General features: G+C 40.4%; 1 protein-coding gene across 3 annotated transcripts in view; it reads right to left on the bottom strand.

Annotated features, from left to right (window-relative positions):
• Positions 1-373: 373 nt before the first annotated feature.
• Positions 374-16,341, bottom strand: part of PIK3R3 (phosphoinositide-3-kinase regulatory subunit 3) — a 74,665-nt gene continuing 58,697 nt past the window's right edge. For all 3 annotated transcript variants that reach the window (XM_053248907.1, XM_053248908.1, XM_053248906.1), the window contains 3 exons: positions 12,228-12,302; positions 11,470-11,640; positions 374-8,976 (listed from right to left, as the gene is read on the bottom strand). In XM_053248907.1, the coding sequence (XP_053104882.1) occupies positions 8,778-8,976; positions 11,470-11,640; positions 12,228-12,302 (445 nt within the window). In that variant the 3' untranslated portion in view covers positions 374-8,777. The remainder of the gene's footprint in view (positions 8,977-11,469; positions 11,641-12,227; positions 12,303-16,341) is intronic.

Genomic DNA, 16,341 nt, shown 5'->3' on the forward strand with positions numbered 1-16,341 from the left:
CTGATTTGTATGATTGTGTGAACTCATGAAAATCCCTCTAACCCAGGCTGTTCAAAGCAGGGTAGCCCAGCTTTTGTACCCTGCTCTTAACCAAGGTAGGAGGAGAAGCTAGCTCTACCTTGCTTTTCTGGTGTATTCACTTGTACTCAGCCACTAGGACCCAGCAGGCCTGGAAACAATAGAAGGCCATGGCTACAGCAGCTGCTATCCATGGATGTGTCACTCTGCAGTTCCAGTGGGAAGTTTTTCTGAGAAGATTCCTTGGCATAGATGCAGTTTTATCTGGAATTTGACACTTGCAGCCAAAGTATCAAAATTTTCCTCTGAATTAATCTTACGTTTCAAACAGAGCCAACACATTTTTACCATCATATCATAGCAGCTAGGCTGTATTTCTGAATTTATTAGAAACAGCGGTCAGTACATCCTTCTAAAACATTACATGTAAATGTGCTTTATTGCAATCCTTTATTGCATTTTTATTCTAAAGCAAAGTAGGCCAGAATGCTTAGTGTCTGGGATTCCAAAGCTCAACCATCTATTTTAAAAAATAGAAACATACAGTAAGATCATAGCACATTTGGTGACAAGTACAATGTTGCATTACTCATCTAGAAACTACAATATGACTAACATACAACTGTTTTTCTCATGAAGCAGTTTCTTTTTAAAAGTTAAACTACATGAATTTGACTACACCATAAAATGACAGAAGAACAGGTTTTACATACCAACAAGACTACCAAAGTTAACATGCTGGAATTCATATTAAAAGAACAAAAACAAAACAAAATCAACAATCCCCATGAGAAGCAAGATCTTTGACAAACAGCATCCCTTAAAAGGAAAACCAAAATGGATTTCAAGAATGCAATGTTCATGTGCGGGATGTACAAAGGAGTGTACAGTCCTGGCATACCTCAATATAAGATGAAGTTACCACTCATTCTTACATAGATACAAATATTTCTATATATATAAAAATGAGTCCATACACAGTGATGAATGCTGCTGCTCTCCTTTGCACATTAGCTCTGGATGGGGTTTTTATTTATTTAAAATATGTGCAACTGTTATATCTCAAAGTAAATGGGGCTGCTTTAAAATGCAAACAGCTTTGCTTTGAATAAATTCTAATGTTTTATTCTGGAGCAAGTAAGTAAAATGCTAAAAAAACAGAATTTTAAAAGCACATCAGGAGTATTAGTGATGAACCCGGACTTCTGTTTTTTTGCAGGGGGAATCCCAACTTTCAGACTGGGGGGCGGGTAAACCAAGTGAATTTGGATTGTTAGAAGGGCAGTGCCACTTACGGCTTATGTATATAGATGTGTGTATGTGAATTTATTTCCCATATATCTATATACATATAGTGTACACACAACACACACACGTGTGCGTGTGTACGTTGCAGATCAGTACAATCCCATGGTGCTGTAAACTGGCAAAAAATATACAAAATTATTAACAGATTGAGTCAGATTTCTTCCTAGTCAGTCACCCAGAGACCAAACACTCTACACTTCAAAAGACAAACACATGGATTCATTTGCACAGCTGGCTGGCATAAGTGAGGGCATAGTTCCACTTAAACAGATCTGTGATGACAGGGGGTTATGTAGACCACTGAAAAATGTCTTGAAATAGTTTTCTGTAAGCACTGCAAACTCCTTGCCTTAAAACAACAACAACAAAAACCACAAAAGTGCCCCGAGGTGCTAACAGAAGAAAGTGCAATGTTCCCATGGATAACAGGCAAGATACCAAATGATGTGAAATATCAGTGGCCTCTTAACAAGAGTCACTGCTACATGCAATACTCATTGAATCCTTGCGATTCTCTTTTAACAAATCCAGAATGCAGTGCAATTCTCTGTAAAGAGCTCTTCAAGTTAAATTCTAAGCCAGTGGGAATATCTGCATTAGCCATAAGACAGGACAAAAGGCATACTGCCTAAAGGTGGTGAATAGTAGAAAAAATTGCATTAAAACTCTGGAGCCAGCCCCAAATGCCAGTGCTTGAAACAGTATCTCCTAGAAAAGTCAGACTGATTATGGAGCCTCACATGCTCTTCAGAACAAAATATGCATAAGAATTCCCTCCCTCCCTCCCTCCCTGTGGAAGTTTTCTGCCTGCAGAACACCAGATTTGCAAAATAATGATTTCTTCTTAGTATTCACTTAAAACATACTTCCTAAGCAAAGTCATTTATTTAGGGCCAGACTAGAGGAGACACAGAAAGATCAAGGATCAGCATCTCATCAAATTAGGGCAGAGGTTCTCAAACCTGAATGATGATGATGGCTTACAACTTCCATCATTCCCAGCCACAATAATCGGCTGGGGATGATGGGCATTGTAGTCGAACACCATCTGAGGACCCAGGTTTGAGAATGACTGTATTAGGGGATAAGCCTGTGGCTGCTTTGACGTGTAACAAATATGGGGGCAATTGATTACAGGTCTCCCAGTGTCTCATCTAGTTTGGCCCACAGTGTTGCTTCTCAAACAAGTTTTACCTCCCCCCCACCTTTTTTTTTTTTTGCTTCACTGGAATACCTTGGCCTTTTAAATCTTGGACCCAAAATGGATATTTGTTTGTAAGCAATGTCCTTTCATATTAAAAAAAGGAACATTCTATATATTTGAAAATAGTTTTGCATGATATGACTGCCATGCAATGAGCTACTGCAAAACCACTATGTGGTGTTCTCTTCATACCACGGATAAAAATTCCTGTCAATGCCTTGTGAAAACAAGATGAAAAAAATCACATGGTGGGGGCTAATCTGCATAGCAAGCAGGTGCACAAATGGAAGAAGCTACATAGTACCAACTTCAGGTTTTTAGAGGTCCCTCAGGCAAACATCCCCATAGAAATTAAGAGAGAAGATCCAACTGTTCAGCCATCTTCTATGGCATGAGCAAATTGATGGCTGTTGCTGCTTCTCCCCACCAACCACCTGCTCACTCACCCTCCCCTCACTGCAAGATCGAAGCGAGTCATAGTGGCAACAAGGAAAAGAATGTGTAGAAATAGTGCCCAGTAGTCAGGAAGATGGAACTAGGATTGGCTGAGATACCTGCAGCCAGGCAAAAGAAGGTCAAACCATGAAGACATTGAAGCTCTTCTCACAATCAGTGAGAAGAGCTTCTTCCGGGTCTGTGGGGAGAGCGGGCTTGGCCTGCTCTCCCTGCAGACGATCCAAAGGCAGCCCTGGGCGGCTGGATTGGCCGCCCACATGACTGCTGGCTCCGTTACAGAGCCAGCAGGAGCTGCGGGGATTGGGGGCTGTGTGGCCACGAGAAGCTCCAGGATGGCCCACGTGAGTGTGCGGGGCATCCTGGAGAGACGTCAGAGCCAGGGAGGCTGCTTGAAGCCTCCAGGTTGGGGGTCTACTTGTGTGTTGCCACGTGGTGGCAACACACGAGCAAAAAGATGAGGTTAACAGAGCACTCACTCAGTTAACCTCGTCTAAGGGGAGGGGTATTTATGGAGGCTACCTGCCAGGAGCTGCGCAGCTCCCGTTGCAGCACACAATCGCCCAAAAATGGGCTAGGCTCCCCTAGCCCGCTTTTGGGTGATCGCGAAAATAGCCTCACTGTAGGATAGGAAACATCCCAATTTCTGTAGCAGTAGCAGGCACTATCTCCATTGCCTAGGTGAGAAACACAGAGATCATTCAAGCAATCAAGAACTATGTTCTACCCAGGTTTGGAAGCTGTGTGTGCTCCCAATTTTCAGTTGTGTGGAAGCAAGATAGGAGGAAAGCCTGGGTAGCTTTTCCTACCTTGCTTCCACCAATCACTTCTACCCATGTTTTCCTTTTATCTTGTTTCCACACAACTGAAAATTGAGAGCACACACAGCTCCCAGACCTGAGTAGAACACAGTTTTTGATGTGTGAATTACCTCACCAGCTCATGTTGCTGTTAAGTTGGGTGAAGCAGGGTGATTTGGTCCTGTTATCATGATGAGGGGATGTTTTATTCACTTATTGCAAGTCAGAGGAGTCAGATGGGGCTGCAAGGTAGGGCAAGGAGCAGATTCCTGGGCAAGTAATGCCCAGGAATGGGTTGGTGAAGATGACTAGGAGGAACAGCAGCAGAGGGCTTGAGTTTGATGGATAGGGTTCTCTATAGGTGCTTGATCTGCCTGGGGCTACAAGTCACCATCCTATTTATTTTAAAGTTTCATTTGACTTCCTAGTCAAATACATTTTGTAAAAGTGTCTTAAATATACCTCAGTTCTGGAGCAGACCTCCCCACCACCCCAAACAAGAATCACTTTCTTCTGAAAACACAGTCCATGACTGAGTTAAATCTTGCTGCATCTCATAAAACAGAGGTTTCAGGTAGCCAAAATTGGAACTGATTGTTTCAAATAAAAAATGTTTTAATAGGAGAAACAAACACTGCATGCAAATCTTTTGGATGTATGTCTTTAGGAATATATTGAAATACCAAAAATTCTAAAGCAGACATTTATGAACTGACATTAACAAAAAAAGGGGTACCAGAAAAATCTGAATGAGTACATGAAACAAAATTTCAAACACACACTAGTAGTGCTTTCCCAGATCTGCACTTATAATTTATATCACAAAGAAGCTCTTACATCTGCATACATACAATACTCACTACCACTTCAGAGTTTTATTCTTTGTTAGTATGATTAAACAAACATTCAAACAGGAAAAAAAAAAGATTGTTCAAGTACCAAAAGGGGGCTTTTCTAGACTGAGAAACGTGATAGCAAAACAGGGAAACTGCTAAGTGAACAGTCACAGCATTAAGTCACTGGACATGTTGTCAAGATTTTCCACAGCAAGCGACAGGAAAATTACAGAACTAAGCCACCCCAAGCCCTTAACATAGCACTAAATGTGTACACATATGTTCCTAAAGTCTATTGTCTGCCTGTTCTTTGAGGCAGGCCAAAAAATCGCTCCAATCCCTATTCCTGAGGGCACACAGACTGGCGTTTGGCTGTCTTGTACAAGTAGTTTGACATAGTTATATTTTATTCTCTCTTTTATCCAAACACCTACACAGATATAAATGAAAAGTATTGGGATTGGAGGGATTCTGTATGCTGATTTCTTTGCAAATATGAGTGCAAGTAGACTTGGTGGGTGGTGCTGGAGGTAAAGGTAAATTTGGGTAACCGCTTATTTTCTGCTCCCCTGCCCCTTTTTGTTTTAGGTTTGTAGACAAGCTCCACTTATACATCAGAATTATTGAAGGGTTTCTTCCTGCTCCAGCAGCCCCATAATGCTTGACAAGTCACTTTTGAACTCTGTGCAGTTTCAAAAGTGGTCTGTAATGCAATGTAAGGAACTGCTGTTGAAGGAGTAAGCAAGCAGCTCTAGTGTGCATCTGTAAACCCTTGTGTACACCAACAATGGCTTGCTGACTCATGGACTTAAACTACAAATAAACCCTTTGATACACAATGTATTTCTGTCCCACTAAACAGGCAGTTCTGGTATTGATTAGTACTGCATGGGTGCAAAGGGGAAGCAATGTGGTGCTTTCAGCATTCCTCCAAATTCTCATTAATACCAATATATTTGTTCTTATGGAGTGCGACTGGCAAAGAAACTAGTCAGCAGAAGTACTGGCAGTACAGTGACTTTTCATTCTTGGTTGATCTGTTGTGCATCACAACTGTAAGTGCAGAAAGAGATGCAGTTTCTCTCTTCTGAGAAAGCAAAATACTGAATCATACCCAATTCCTGCAAATACACTGGGGTGGGGGGGGGAGTGTGAACAGTAAAAACACTTTTTCTTATCACTTTTCACTGTTTAACACTGTGCAAAACAAAATAAGTCTATAGAAATGGGTAACTGAGAAATATTAATCCAGCTGCTATCAGGTGAGAAAAGCTTGTTCTACCAAAGAAAACCTAGCAAACTGGCTTTAAAAGCAAAACCAAGAACACATACATTTTCTGCACTTTATCCTTACACATCTATTTAACTTCTTCCATTTTGCTATTTTCTCTCTTATGCATTTGTTTTAGCTTCATAAACACAGCTGGTCATGCTAGTAGGGCTGAGTCCAACAACCAAAGGTGATCTGAGCCATGAAAAGTAATACTGCGACTTGAGGTCAGCTAAATTTCATTAGTGTAACAATTATTACAGGTAAGAACATTGCTGGAAACTGAAAGAGGACTGTGACAGAACATACTTGCTACATAATTTAACTGGCTCCAGAACACGTTTTCACTTGCCAAGTCTGTTCAAAAAAGTCTAATGCGAGAGGCATGCTAACACCAGATGGATAACACCAGCAGATGTTACTTATTTACCCAAACCAAATGCAAAGAGAGGCAAACCAAAATGAAGCCATATATGTAGTTTAATTTGCACACAGTCCTAATCAAAATGGTTTTGAATGTGTGAACTTGAAAGTGCATCAGATTTAAAATAGGAAGTCTGAAGAGATCATATGATTCTGAATGTATCGACGGTCGGAAACAAAACACAGGAGCCACTGATGCTCTATAGGCAAACTTGGATCACATTTATCTAGGAACAGAGAATGACTTTATGTAGCTCTATATTATACTGCCAATTAGTTTATTTCATTGTTTACTTAGAACTCCTCTATGGTATTCAGAAAGCAATCACTGGTTAGCCAGGGAAGGTTTCCACAGCTTAGGCTAGATATTATGACAAGGGAATATTAGGTAGTGTGCAGGTGCCAGATTAAAATGTGCAAGTGCAAGCTAGCCAGGTCCCCAGGAGGAAGAACAAAAAATTTTCTTTCTTTCTTTGGATTGAGAAAATCCAAAGCTACACTTAATGAAAGAAGTGTATTGCTGGTGACTAAAAGGAAAATGAGTGTCCAGGCTGCAGAGAGAGGGCTTGAGGAGAAGGGGCACATCAGGTCATTCATGGTCTTCTCACAAATTTGAAGACTAGAGGGTAGATCTTTTGACAACCACAGTTCCATTTTTAGAAGACTATGTTCAGCTGGTTAGCCAGCACTTAGCTTAAGTGGCAGAAGATTAGTGCAAAACAGAAGTGCTTTTGGGACACATCAAGCAATCTAGTTTGGCCCCTCCAGCTGTTGATGAGTGCTCAAGATTTATCATGTTCACCAATTTAATATTCTGCATAATACTTCTATGCTCCCCTATAGTGCATTCTGCTTTGTGTAAACATTGAAGTCTAACAGTCTGGGGGGTCAAGGTGGCACTGAAGGTGGGGTAGAGCCAGAAAAAAAATATCAAAATGTTCCAACTTCCTGGCATATACTTCAAATACTACATAGAAGAAGAAAGACTTTTTGCTGAATGCCTATTTTTCCTTGTTGCCTAAGCACACGTTCTAGCTCAAGTATAATCTTTAGAAATGGCAATAAAAATCAACAAGGGCATAAGTGACAAAAAAGAAAATAAAAAAGAGTAACACAGCATTTTTAGGAGCACAAATTCTCACAGTATAGTGAATCCAGTTCTCACTATTTGCTGTTACACATAATTCAGATGAATCTGACTATGGCAGAACACCAAGCAAAATTCTTTATGTAATGACAGATTCTACCACTTTAGAGCTTAACCAGTCCCACTGAATTCAGAAAACAAAATGTTTGTCTTATGGTAATCCCATAATGAATTCTAAGGGCAAGTATACAATCTGTGCAATGGAATTAGTTTATTTAGGGTGCAATCCAAATGCATTACAAGTATTGTTTTGTTTTGTAGCCAGTTTCAACAGTACGTTGACTGCACCCATAGTTTTTGGTTTAACAAGCTATAAGAAGCAATCCATTGCACTTCAAAAATTTTTTAAAAATGTTTTCAAACAGAATATTCATTGTTTGGCATCTTACACACATGCCAAGTGCCAGCTTCATCCTGGTTTACATCCCAAAGTTTCATATCATTTAAAAACAAACTTCGATATCCTTGGAAGAAAGGATTTTTTTTTAAAGTAATAAGGGGTGGGGGGTGGTGGTACAGTTAGATCAGGTTAGGTTAGTTTTGAACACACACAGTTTTAGCTTTTATATTTCTCCCTTCAAGTTTTGGCAAGTGTGCGGTTGCAAATGCAGTATTTCCCCATAAGTGCTCAATCCAGCAACGAGCGAAGTTTTGGTGGGTTCAATTTGGTTTCCTTTATTTGTAGACATGTAGTGCTGACATAGCCAAAACTTTGTTATTGTTGGTAAAACATAAAGCAATATTTCTTTGAGGATTTTCTTTTAAATAAGAACCTGAAACTCTCCCCATAACTCCTTTGGTCTCCTCTCACCAAATCCCATGCTACATCAAGATGAGCCCTCATTTGTAAGTTTGTCTGACTTGCAGCAAAGCTGCTAAAATTAACAGGGAAAAGCTTCTGTAGCAGAGACTTTTCCTTCATTTTCCTAGAGCTTAAGACTGAACAACGTTACCGATACCTCAGAAAAACAAAAATCCAAGTAGAAGTTTCACTGACGGTGCCTGGCAAAATGTTTCTCTCCACAGTTTTGCTTTTAGGTTTCTCATATGCATTTTAGAATGTTTACTTGTTTCCTATAGGGAAAACGAGAGAGTCTCCTTATATAAAAACACAGCTGATCTTCAGGTAGCACCAGGGCACCTACCCCAAAGCTGTTGTCTTGTTGCTGCTAGGTTTCCGATTCACATTCATCAAATCACTTCTTGTGCAAAACAAGCAGTCTAAGGAGAAAGAATGCCCTCTGGGTTCTAATAAAAACTGTAGAAAAGAAAATCCGAGATAACCAACATTTCACCCTACACTTCACCCTCCAAGAATTTATCTACAAAGGGAGGGCATCTGTGCGTAGACTGGATAAGCAAGCCGGACATTGAGGGAATCGTTGTGTTGGACGAGGGAGGTATGCTGGTAATGAAGGACTAATTCTTTAAGGGTGCTATATAGATTATATGGCTCTGCAAACCCATAACCTCTTGGAGTGCTGTAGATCACACAGTGTTTAACTTCGCCATCAGCTCTATAAAGGAAAAACAGAGAGCATAACATGATGGTTAATTACTTGGCAGATTAGAGGCAATGATATATTGAAAAGTAATTAATTATGACTAAGAATGAGCATTGTAAGCAACTGTGTGTTGCACAGGGGTTCCTTGGTGGCCGGAAATGACCTCTGATGTCATTTCTGGCTATTTTGCAGCATGGAAGCATTTTTTGGCTCTTAAAAGGGGGGGGGCATGATTTTTCACAGAAAATCAGAGGAACTGGGTGTTCTGGGGGTTATCGCTGGACAGCTGAAGACCTGAAGAGCATGTCACAGTACTTCACTGTTCTCATTTCTGCCTCTTCCCCACTTTTAAAGTCCTTTTTCAACCTCAGGGAACCTAATTCCCCAATTCCCATTGACTCAAGATTTCATTATCCATGGTTGTAGGCCATAACAGAACTTGAGGACCACCTGTATAGGTCTTTGTAATTTTTGATTGAATGGGAGCAAACAACTAGGTAGGAGGAGGGAGAAGTGATTGTGTGGGAGATAGGAGCCACATCCTGTGGAAGAGAAGATAAAAGATAAACCCATTTGGAACAGGGAACAACTTTCTCACTTCTCCACTGTGTATAGTATTTTTTGAACTTTTTGTTAGAAAATGCTATATAAATAAATAAGCAGAGTGCATGTCCCTGTCTTGGAAAAGCATTTCATAAATTAAACACAAGTTATATGCAACCTAGGAAAATTCAGCTCCCATCAAAGCCCATTATAATGATGTCACAAAGACACAAGCACAGATCACTGGTGATATAACAAAAGGGAGAGTCTATCTACAGTGCACTGTGACAATGATGAACATGATGCCACATGTGCAATTTAGGCTGCATGCCATGCTAGCACTTCGGCTAAGAAACTTCCTCATACCAAGAAAGACCAATGGCTGATATAGCCTAATAATGATTGACAGAAGCTTTCCAAGGTTTAAAGCAATGATTTCCCTCAGCCCTGCTAATAAAGCTATTTTTACAGGACACGTTGAAGGCTCAGACTAGGGGTGTGCACAGAAACGATTTGGCCAGTTCGGTTTGGCCAGTTCTTAAGCTTAGAGGCAGCGAGAGGGAGGGCGGAGAGAGGGGCAAACTGCTTACCCACAGCCAGGATAGCTGCCAGTGCTGCCACTCCACCCCCCCCCCCAGCACACACCCCTTTACCAAGCCGCCTGGCTTAGAGGTGGCGGCGCTGGGAGGGTGAGTGCTGGTGCCGGCAGCTGCGCCTGCCAAGGGTAAGAAGTTTCCCCCTCTCACCCCTGCCCCCCACAGCTGGTTCAATCACGGGCTGAATTCCCCACCCACCCCCATCACCACCACAAGTTCAGTCATGGACCAAACTGCCCCCCTGATTTGAGGCGAATTGGTTCGGGATGAAACATTCATGCACACCCCTACCTCAGACCTGCTGAGCAGTAGCTGTTGGATACAGTCCCAGATTTAAAATATGATAAGTTTCCACTGAGCAAGACTTAGCTCAGACTTGGAAGTGATGGCAGATTAGAAGGGAATTTTTCTAAGCAGCTGACCATAGGGACAAATACAAATACTTGGTTTTGCTGATATGCCCAGTTAAGAGCTTGAAAATTCAGAGTACTTTAGACAGCTAACTGGTTTCACAAACCATAATTTCATACATCTTAAGGGCTATTTCCCATATTATTTTTTCCTACATATATTTAATGCAATTTTATGCATGTTGCATTCACCACAACACACACTTTAACACATTTTTGAGAAAGTAAGGCAGAAAAGGCACAGAAAAGAACAACTAAAATGATCAGGGAGTTTGGAGCACCTTTCCCATGAGGAACAGCTACAGTGTTTGAGGCGTTATAATTGTAGCGGGGGGAGGGGGGAGGAAACTATTGGAGGACATGATAGAAGTTTATAAAATTGTGCATGGTATGGAGAAAGGGGCAGAAGAGTTTTTCTCCCTCTCTAACAATACTAGAACTTGGTGTCATCAATGAAACTGACTGGCAGGACATTCAAAATAGACAAAGCGAAGTACTTCATGCAATGCATAATTAATTTGTAGAATTCATTGCCTTAGGATATAGTGATGGCCACTAGTTTGAATGGAATTAAAAGGGAATCTATCAGATAAATTAATGGAGGATAAAGCCATCAATGGCTACTGGTCATGATGGCTATCTGAACCACCTCCTGGTTCAGAACATGTATGGCAATAAATACTAGTTGCTGAAGAGCAACAGTAGGAAAGGGCGCTTGCCTTCATGCCCTGCTTGGGGGCTTCCCAGAAGCATCTGACTGGTCAATGTGGGAAACAGGGTGCTGGACTTGATAGATCTTTGGCTTAAGTTCAGGGCTCTTATAAAAAGATGTCCAATACATACAACCAAATCCTATACATGCTTATTCTGAAGCAAGCACCACAAAGTGGGGCATACTTCCCTGTAAGCACATGTAGGATTTCAGCCAGAAGGAAATTCAGGAAATTGATACTTACACCACAGAACAAGCATAACAGCCTTTCTTGCTACTTTCTCTAATTAAAAATGCACCATCAGGTTTCCCACAAAGCAAATCTTCTGCTTGGATGCGATTGAGGTCTCCAACAAACCAAGTCTTCTCATCATAATGTGGCAGGTTTTCATCCTCTTCATTTGTAAAATATGTACTAAGAAGACACAACAAATCTTATTAGCACAGGAATCTCTTTCTTTATTAAGAGTACTTAATCCACATTAAATAATTCAGGTAAACAGTGACATCACCACCAATACAACAGTAAATTAACACCACCATTATCTCCTCTTGAGAGCATATACTGGACCAAAGCCTATATTAGCTATATTTATCTCAGACACTTGCATTTCATCAGCATAAGATAACAATATCATATACTTAACTAGTTACTGCTGAGTATTATAACTTATCTGATAATTCCTTTAGAAGATGCCAGTCCACAACCAGTGCCAAATCGTCACTAATTGTTTACCACCAGTGGTAATGTTACTAGTGATGGCTGGAGTTAAATTTGTCCTGAATGACTCCTGTGGGAGCATATTTGACCAAGGGAGAAAACTACCACTGGTCTTATTTGGTCATTCAGATAGATAAAGCTTCTTGGGTATGGAGATTTCGTTAAAGAAACTGTACACATGCTTAGATGGTAGTCATATGCATGTACACTCACATGGAGTTATAGGTCCCTATGATCTGGTTATTCATATTACATATTACAGTAAGTACAAAGACACTTACTCGTCAATGTTTTCATTTTTGATTCCCAGCCAGTCATTAATTCGCTTCTGCCTCACTCCTTTATGATTAAGCCAGCTGCCAATTTGACACAATATATGTTATTAGTATGTTGTAATAATCTGCATCATACAGAAAAAAGGCTTTCAAAACTCTAGACCACAATGCCTCCCCTTTACAGTAGTGCCCCTAATGTAAGTAACTGCCTAAGAGCATATTAGAAACAGCATCCCCAGTTGCATGTATGACACTTCATAAAATTACTAACTTTGCCTTAGGAAAAAAACCCTCCTCTGTTCAAGGTTTTCATTTACATCCCTTTCCTCCTCCTCCTCCTCTCACCAGCAAGATATGGGCAGGACCCACTTGATCAATGGAGCCCCAGTTGCATATGGGGGCAGGCAGTAATAGCACGAATGCAGGAAAGTAGCATATCATATAAGAGCATCGTTTGGCTCCTTGCTCTGACTCAGTTCATTCAACAATATGGGCTTAGGATAGACTGCCTTTTACTTCAAAACCAAAGTGGATATTAATTAATTAATTAATTATTATTATTATTTCTTGTTTACACAGTCAGACAGGTGTTATTGACTGGTTTGTTTTATCCAGACATCGAGTCCTTCCCAAGGACCTGGGATGCCAGAATTTTATTGTCAATTGTTATAGATATCGTCGCAGAATATAGGCTGTTCCCAGTAAAGCTGCTTTTTTTAATTGGCTGATGGTGATTTCTGTGGCCCCTATGGTGTTGAGGTACTCTTCAAGGTCTTTTGGGACTGCACCCAGGGTGCCAATTACCACTGGGATTATTTTGGTCTTTTTCTGCCACAGCCTTTCAATTTCAATTTGTAGATCTTTGTATTTGGTGATTTTTTCTATTTCTTTTTCTTCTATTCTGCTATCCCCTGGTATTGCTATGTCGATTATTTTCACTTGTTTTTCTTTCTTCTCGACTACAGTTATATCTGGTGTATTGTGTGGCAGATCGTTGTCTGTTTGTAGTCGGAAGTCCCATAATATTTCTACATCTTCATTTTCTTCAACTTTTTCAATTTGATGGTCCCACCAATTCTTGGCTACAGGTAGCTTGTATTTTTTGCAGATGTTCCAGTGTATCATCCCTGCTACCTTGTCATGCCTTTGTTTGTAGTCAGTCTGTGCGATCTTTTTACAACAGCTGATTAGGTGGTCCACTGTTTCATCTGCTTCTTTACAAAGGCGGCACTTGCTGTTTGTGGTTGATTTTTTGACTTTTGCTCTTATTGCATTTGTTCTTAGTGCCTTTTCTTGCGCAGCCAGTATTAAACCCTCTGTTTCTTTCTTCAAGTTGCCATTCTTAAGCCATTGCCAGGTCTTGGTGATGTCTGATTTTCCACTTATATTGTGCAAATCTTGACCTTGCAGGGGCTTATTTCTCCATTTTTCTTCTTGGTTCTTGACTTGTTCTTTCTTGTAGGCCTGCTTTCTTTCATTGGTGTTGAATAGTTTCACATTATTGACCATTTGAAGTGCATCTTCTTCACTATCCTTGATATATTCTTCAAGGCCTCTTTTCTCCTCCTCTACTGTTTGATGGACTTGCAGCATTCCTCTTCCACCTGAGCTGCGAGGGAGGTAGAGCCTATCTACATCACTGCTGGGGTGCAGAGCATGATTGATGGTCATGATTTTCCTGGTCTTTACGATCTAGCGTCTCTAGCTCTGCCTGGGTCCAGTCTATTATTCCTGCAGTGTATCTGATAACAGGTATAGCCCAGGTGTTTATGGATTGTATGGTGTTCCCGCCATTGAGTTCGGACTTTAGGACCTTTCTAACTCTCCTGATGTATTCACTTCCCATTTTTCTTTTAACTTCAGTGTGTGCAATGTTATCAGCCTGGAGAATGCCCAAGTATATGTAATGTTCTTTCTCTTCCAGATTCTTGATCTTGCTTCTATTGGGCAGTTCTATTCCTTCTGTTTTTGTTATTTTTCCTCTGTTTATTAGTAATGTAGCACACTTGTCTAGTCCAAACTCCATTGCTATATCGCTACTGAATACACGGACTGTGTTTAGCAGTGATTCGATTTCTGACTGGGACTTTCCATACAACTTCAGATCATCCATGTACAGCAGATGGTTGATTTTACTGGATGTTTTAGATCTTTGGTATCCGAGGCCTGTTTTGTTTAGTATTTGTGAAAGTGGGGTCATGGCGATTACAAACAACAGAGGGGATAGTGAGTCCCCTTGGAAAATGCCTCTTCTAATCCTAACCTGTCCAAGTGTCTCGCCATTGATTGTTAACTGTGTATTCCACATGCTCATTGCTTTTTAAATAAATATCTGAATTTTTTGCTGACACCAGTTGTTTCTAAACATTTTAGTATCCATGTGTGAGGCAATGAATCGAAGGCTTTCTTGTAGTCAATCCATGCAGCACTTAGATTGGTTTTTCTTCTCTTGCAATTTTCTAAAATCATTTTGTCAATCAGCAGCTGGTCTTTTGTGCCTCTGGTGTTCGGGCAATTTCCTTTCTGTTCAACTGGAAGCTGTTTGTTAGTTAATAAGTGTTGCATCACTTCATCTGCTATTATTCCAGTTAATAATTTGAACATGGTTGGCAGGCAGGTTATCGGTCTATAATGACTTGGAACTGCACCTTTTGCTGGGTCTTTCATGATGAGATGGGTTTTCCCAGTTGTTAGCCATTGTTCAATATCACCTCCTTGCAAAATGTGATTGAACTGTTTTGATAGTTGTTTATGAAGGCTTGTTAGGTGTTTTAAGCCAAAATCCATGCAGTTCATCGTCGCCTGGCGCAGTCCAATTTTTAATTTTCTTTGCTCTTTCTCTTATTAATTCTGGTGTTATTATTAGATCTTGCATTTGTTGGTTACATTTTTGACCTCTTTCATCCAGCCTACTTTTTTATTATAATCTATTGGATTGTCCCATAATTTCCGCCAGAATTGCACTGTTTCTTCTTTATTTGGTGTTTCTAGGTTTCTTGCAGTTTCTCCTTCTATGCTTTGGTAGAAATGTCTCTGATTTGACTGGAATTGGAGATTCTCCCTGTATTGTGTAATTCTGGCTTCGTATCTGCTAACCTTCTTTGACACTGCTGTTATTTGCTGCTTTATTATTTCCAGGACTTCTCTAATTCTCCTTGAATCTAGGTGGTATTTTTGGATCAGATACTGTTTGGTGTTTTCATTCTTCAGCTTCTTGTCTTTCATATCTTTCAATTTACTAGCATCTGATCTAAGCCTGGAGATTTTATTTTCTAATCTAATCTTCCATTTAGGTGATGTACTGCTTTCTTTTTTATAGGTCTACTGATCTTATATCCAAGCTCTTTTGTTGTTATTGTTGCTGCACTGTACATTAGTTGGTTTGTTTCTTGCAAATTATTGGTTGTTATTTCTGCAAGTGCAGCACTGACATCTTTTAATGCCTGAGCAAGTTGTTTTTTGGCAACTGTTTTTAGAGCTGGAAGTCGAACCCTGGTGGTTGTTTGGTCCATGCACTCAGTTATTTTTTGCTTTAGTTCTTGTTGCTTTTCTGTTAAACGGCATTTGGGTTTTTGAGGTGAAGGCAAAGGGGAGGTTGCCTGGTTTTGATTTTGAAACAGTTCAGCAACAGTGGCATCCTCTATTTCCAATACCTACACCATCTGCGCCTGAGCAACTTCTTCAATTGGTGGTAAATCTTCTTCAATATCTTGAGCCTGTGTTGCTCTTTGCAGTTCTTCCAGCTCAACTTCTGTGAATACTTTATTTCTTATTATGTATCTTCTCCGGTCTGCTAGCCTTTGTTCTGTTATTTCTGTGTCTGGATGCTTCTCTTTCCAAATTTGGTACATTCTTTTTAAATAACCTCTTCTAGTTGGACTAGACTTGTAATAGCAGATCATTATTTCCTTGTTGGCATTTTTTGTATATTTTTTTCAGTTAAGCGACGTTTCTTCCAGTAACTTTGCAGTCTCCAGCCCTGGTTGCTCAACTGAAGATCCTGAGTCCTGTAGCCCACTTGCCACCAGATGTCCAGGGACTCCAGCACCTGGCGTGGTCCTTGTTGACCTGGGCGACGACTGATCCGGTATAGATTTATTAAAGTTACGTCTCACCATAT

This window comes from Hemicordylus capensis, chromosome 4 (genome assembly GCF_027244095.1).
Source record: "Hemicordylus capensis ecotype Gifberg chromosome 4, rHemCap1.1.pri, whole genome shotgun sequence".
Taxonomy (NCBI): Eukaryota; Metazoa; Chordata; class Lepidosauria; order Squamata; family Cordylidae; genus Hemicordylus; species Hemicordylus capensis.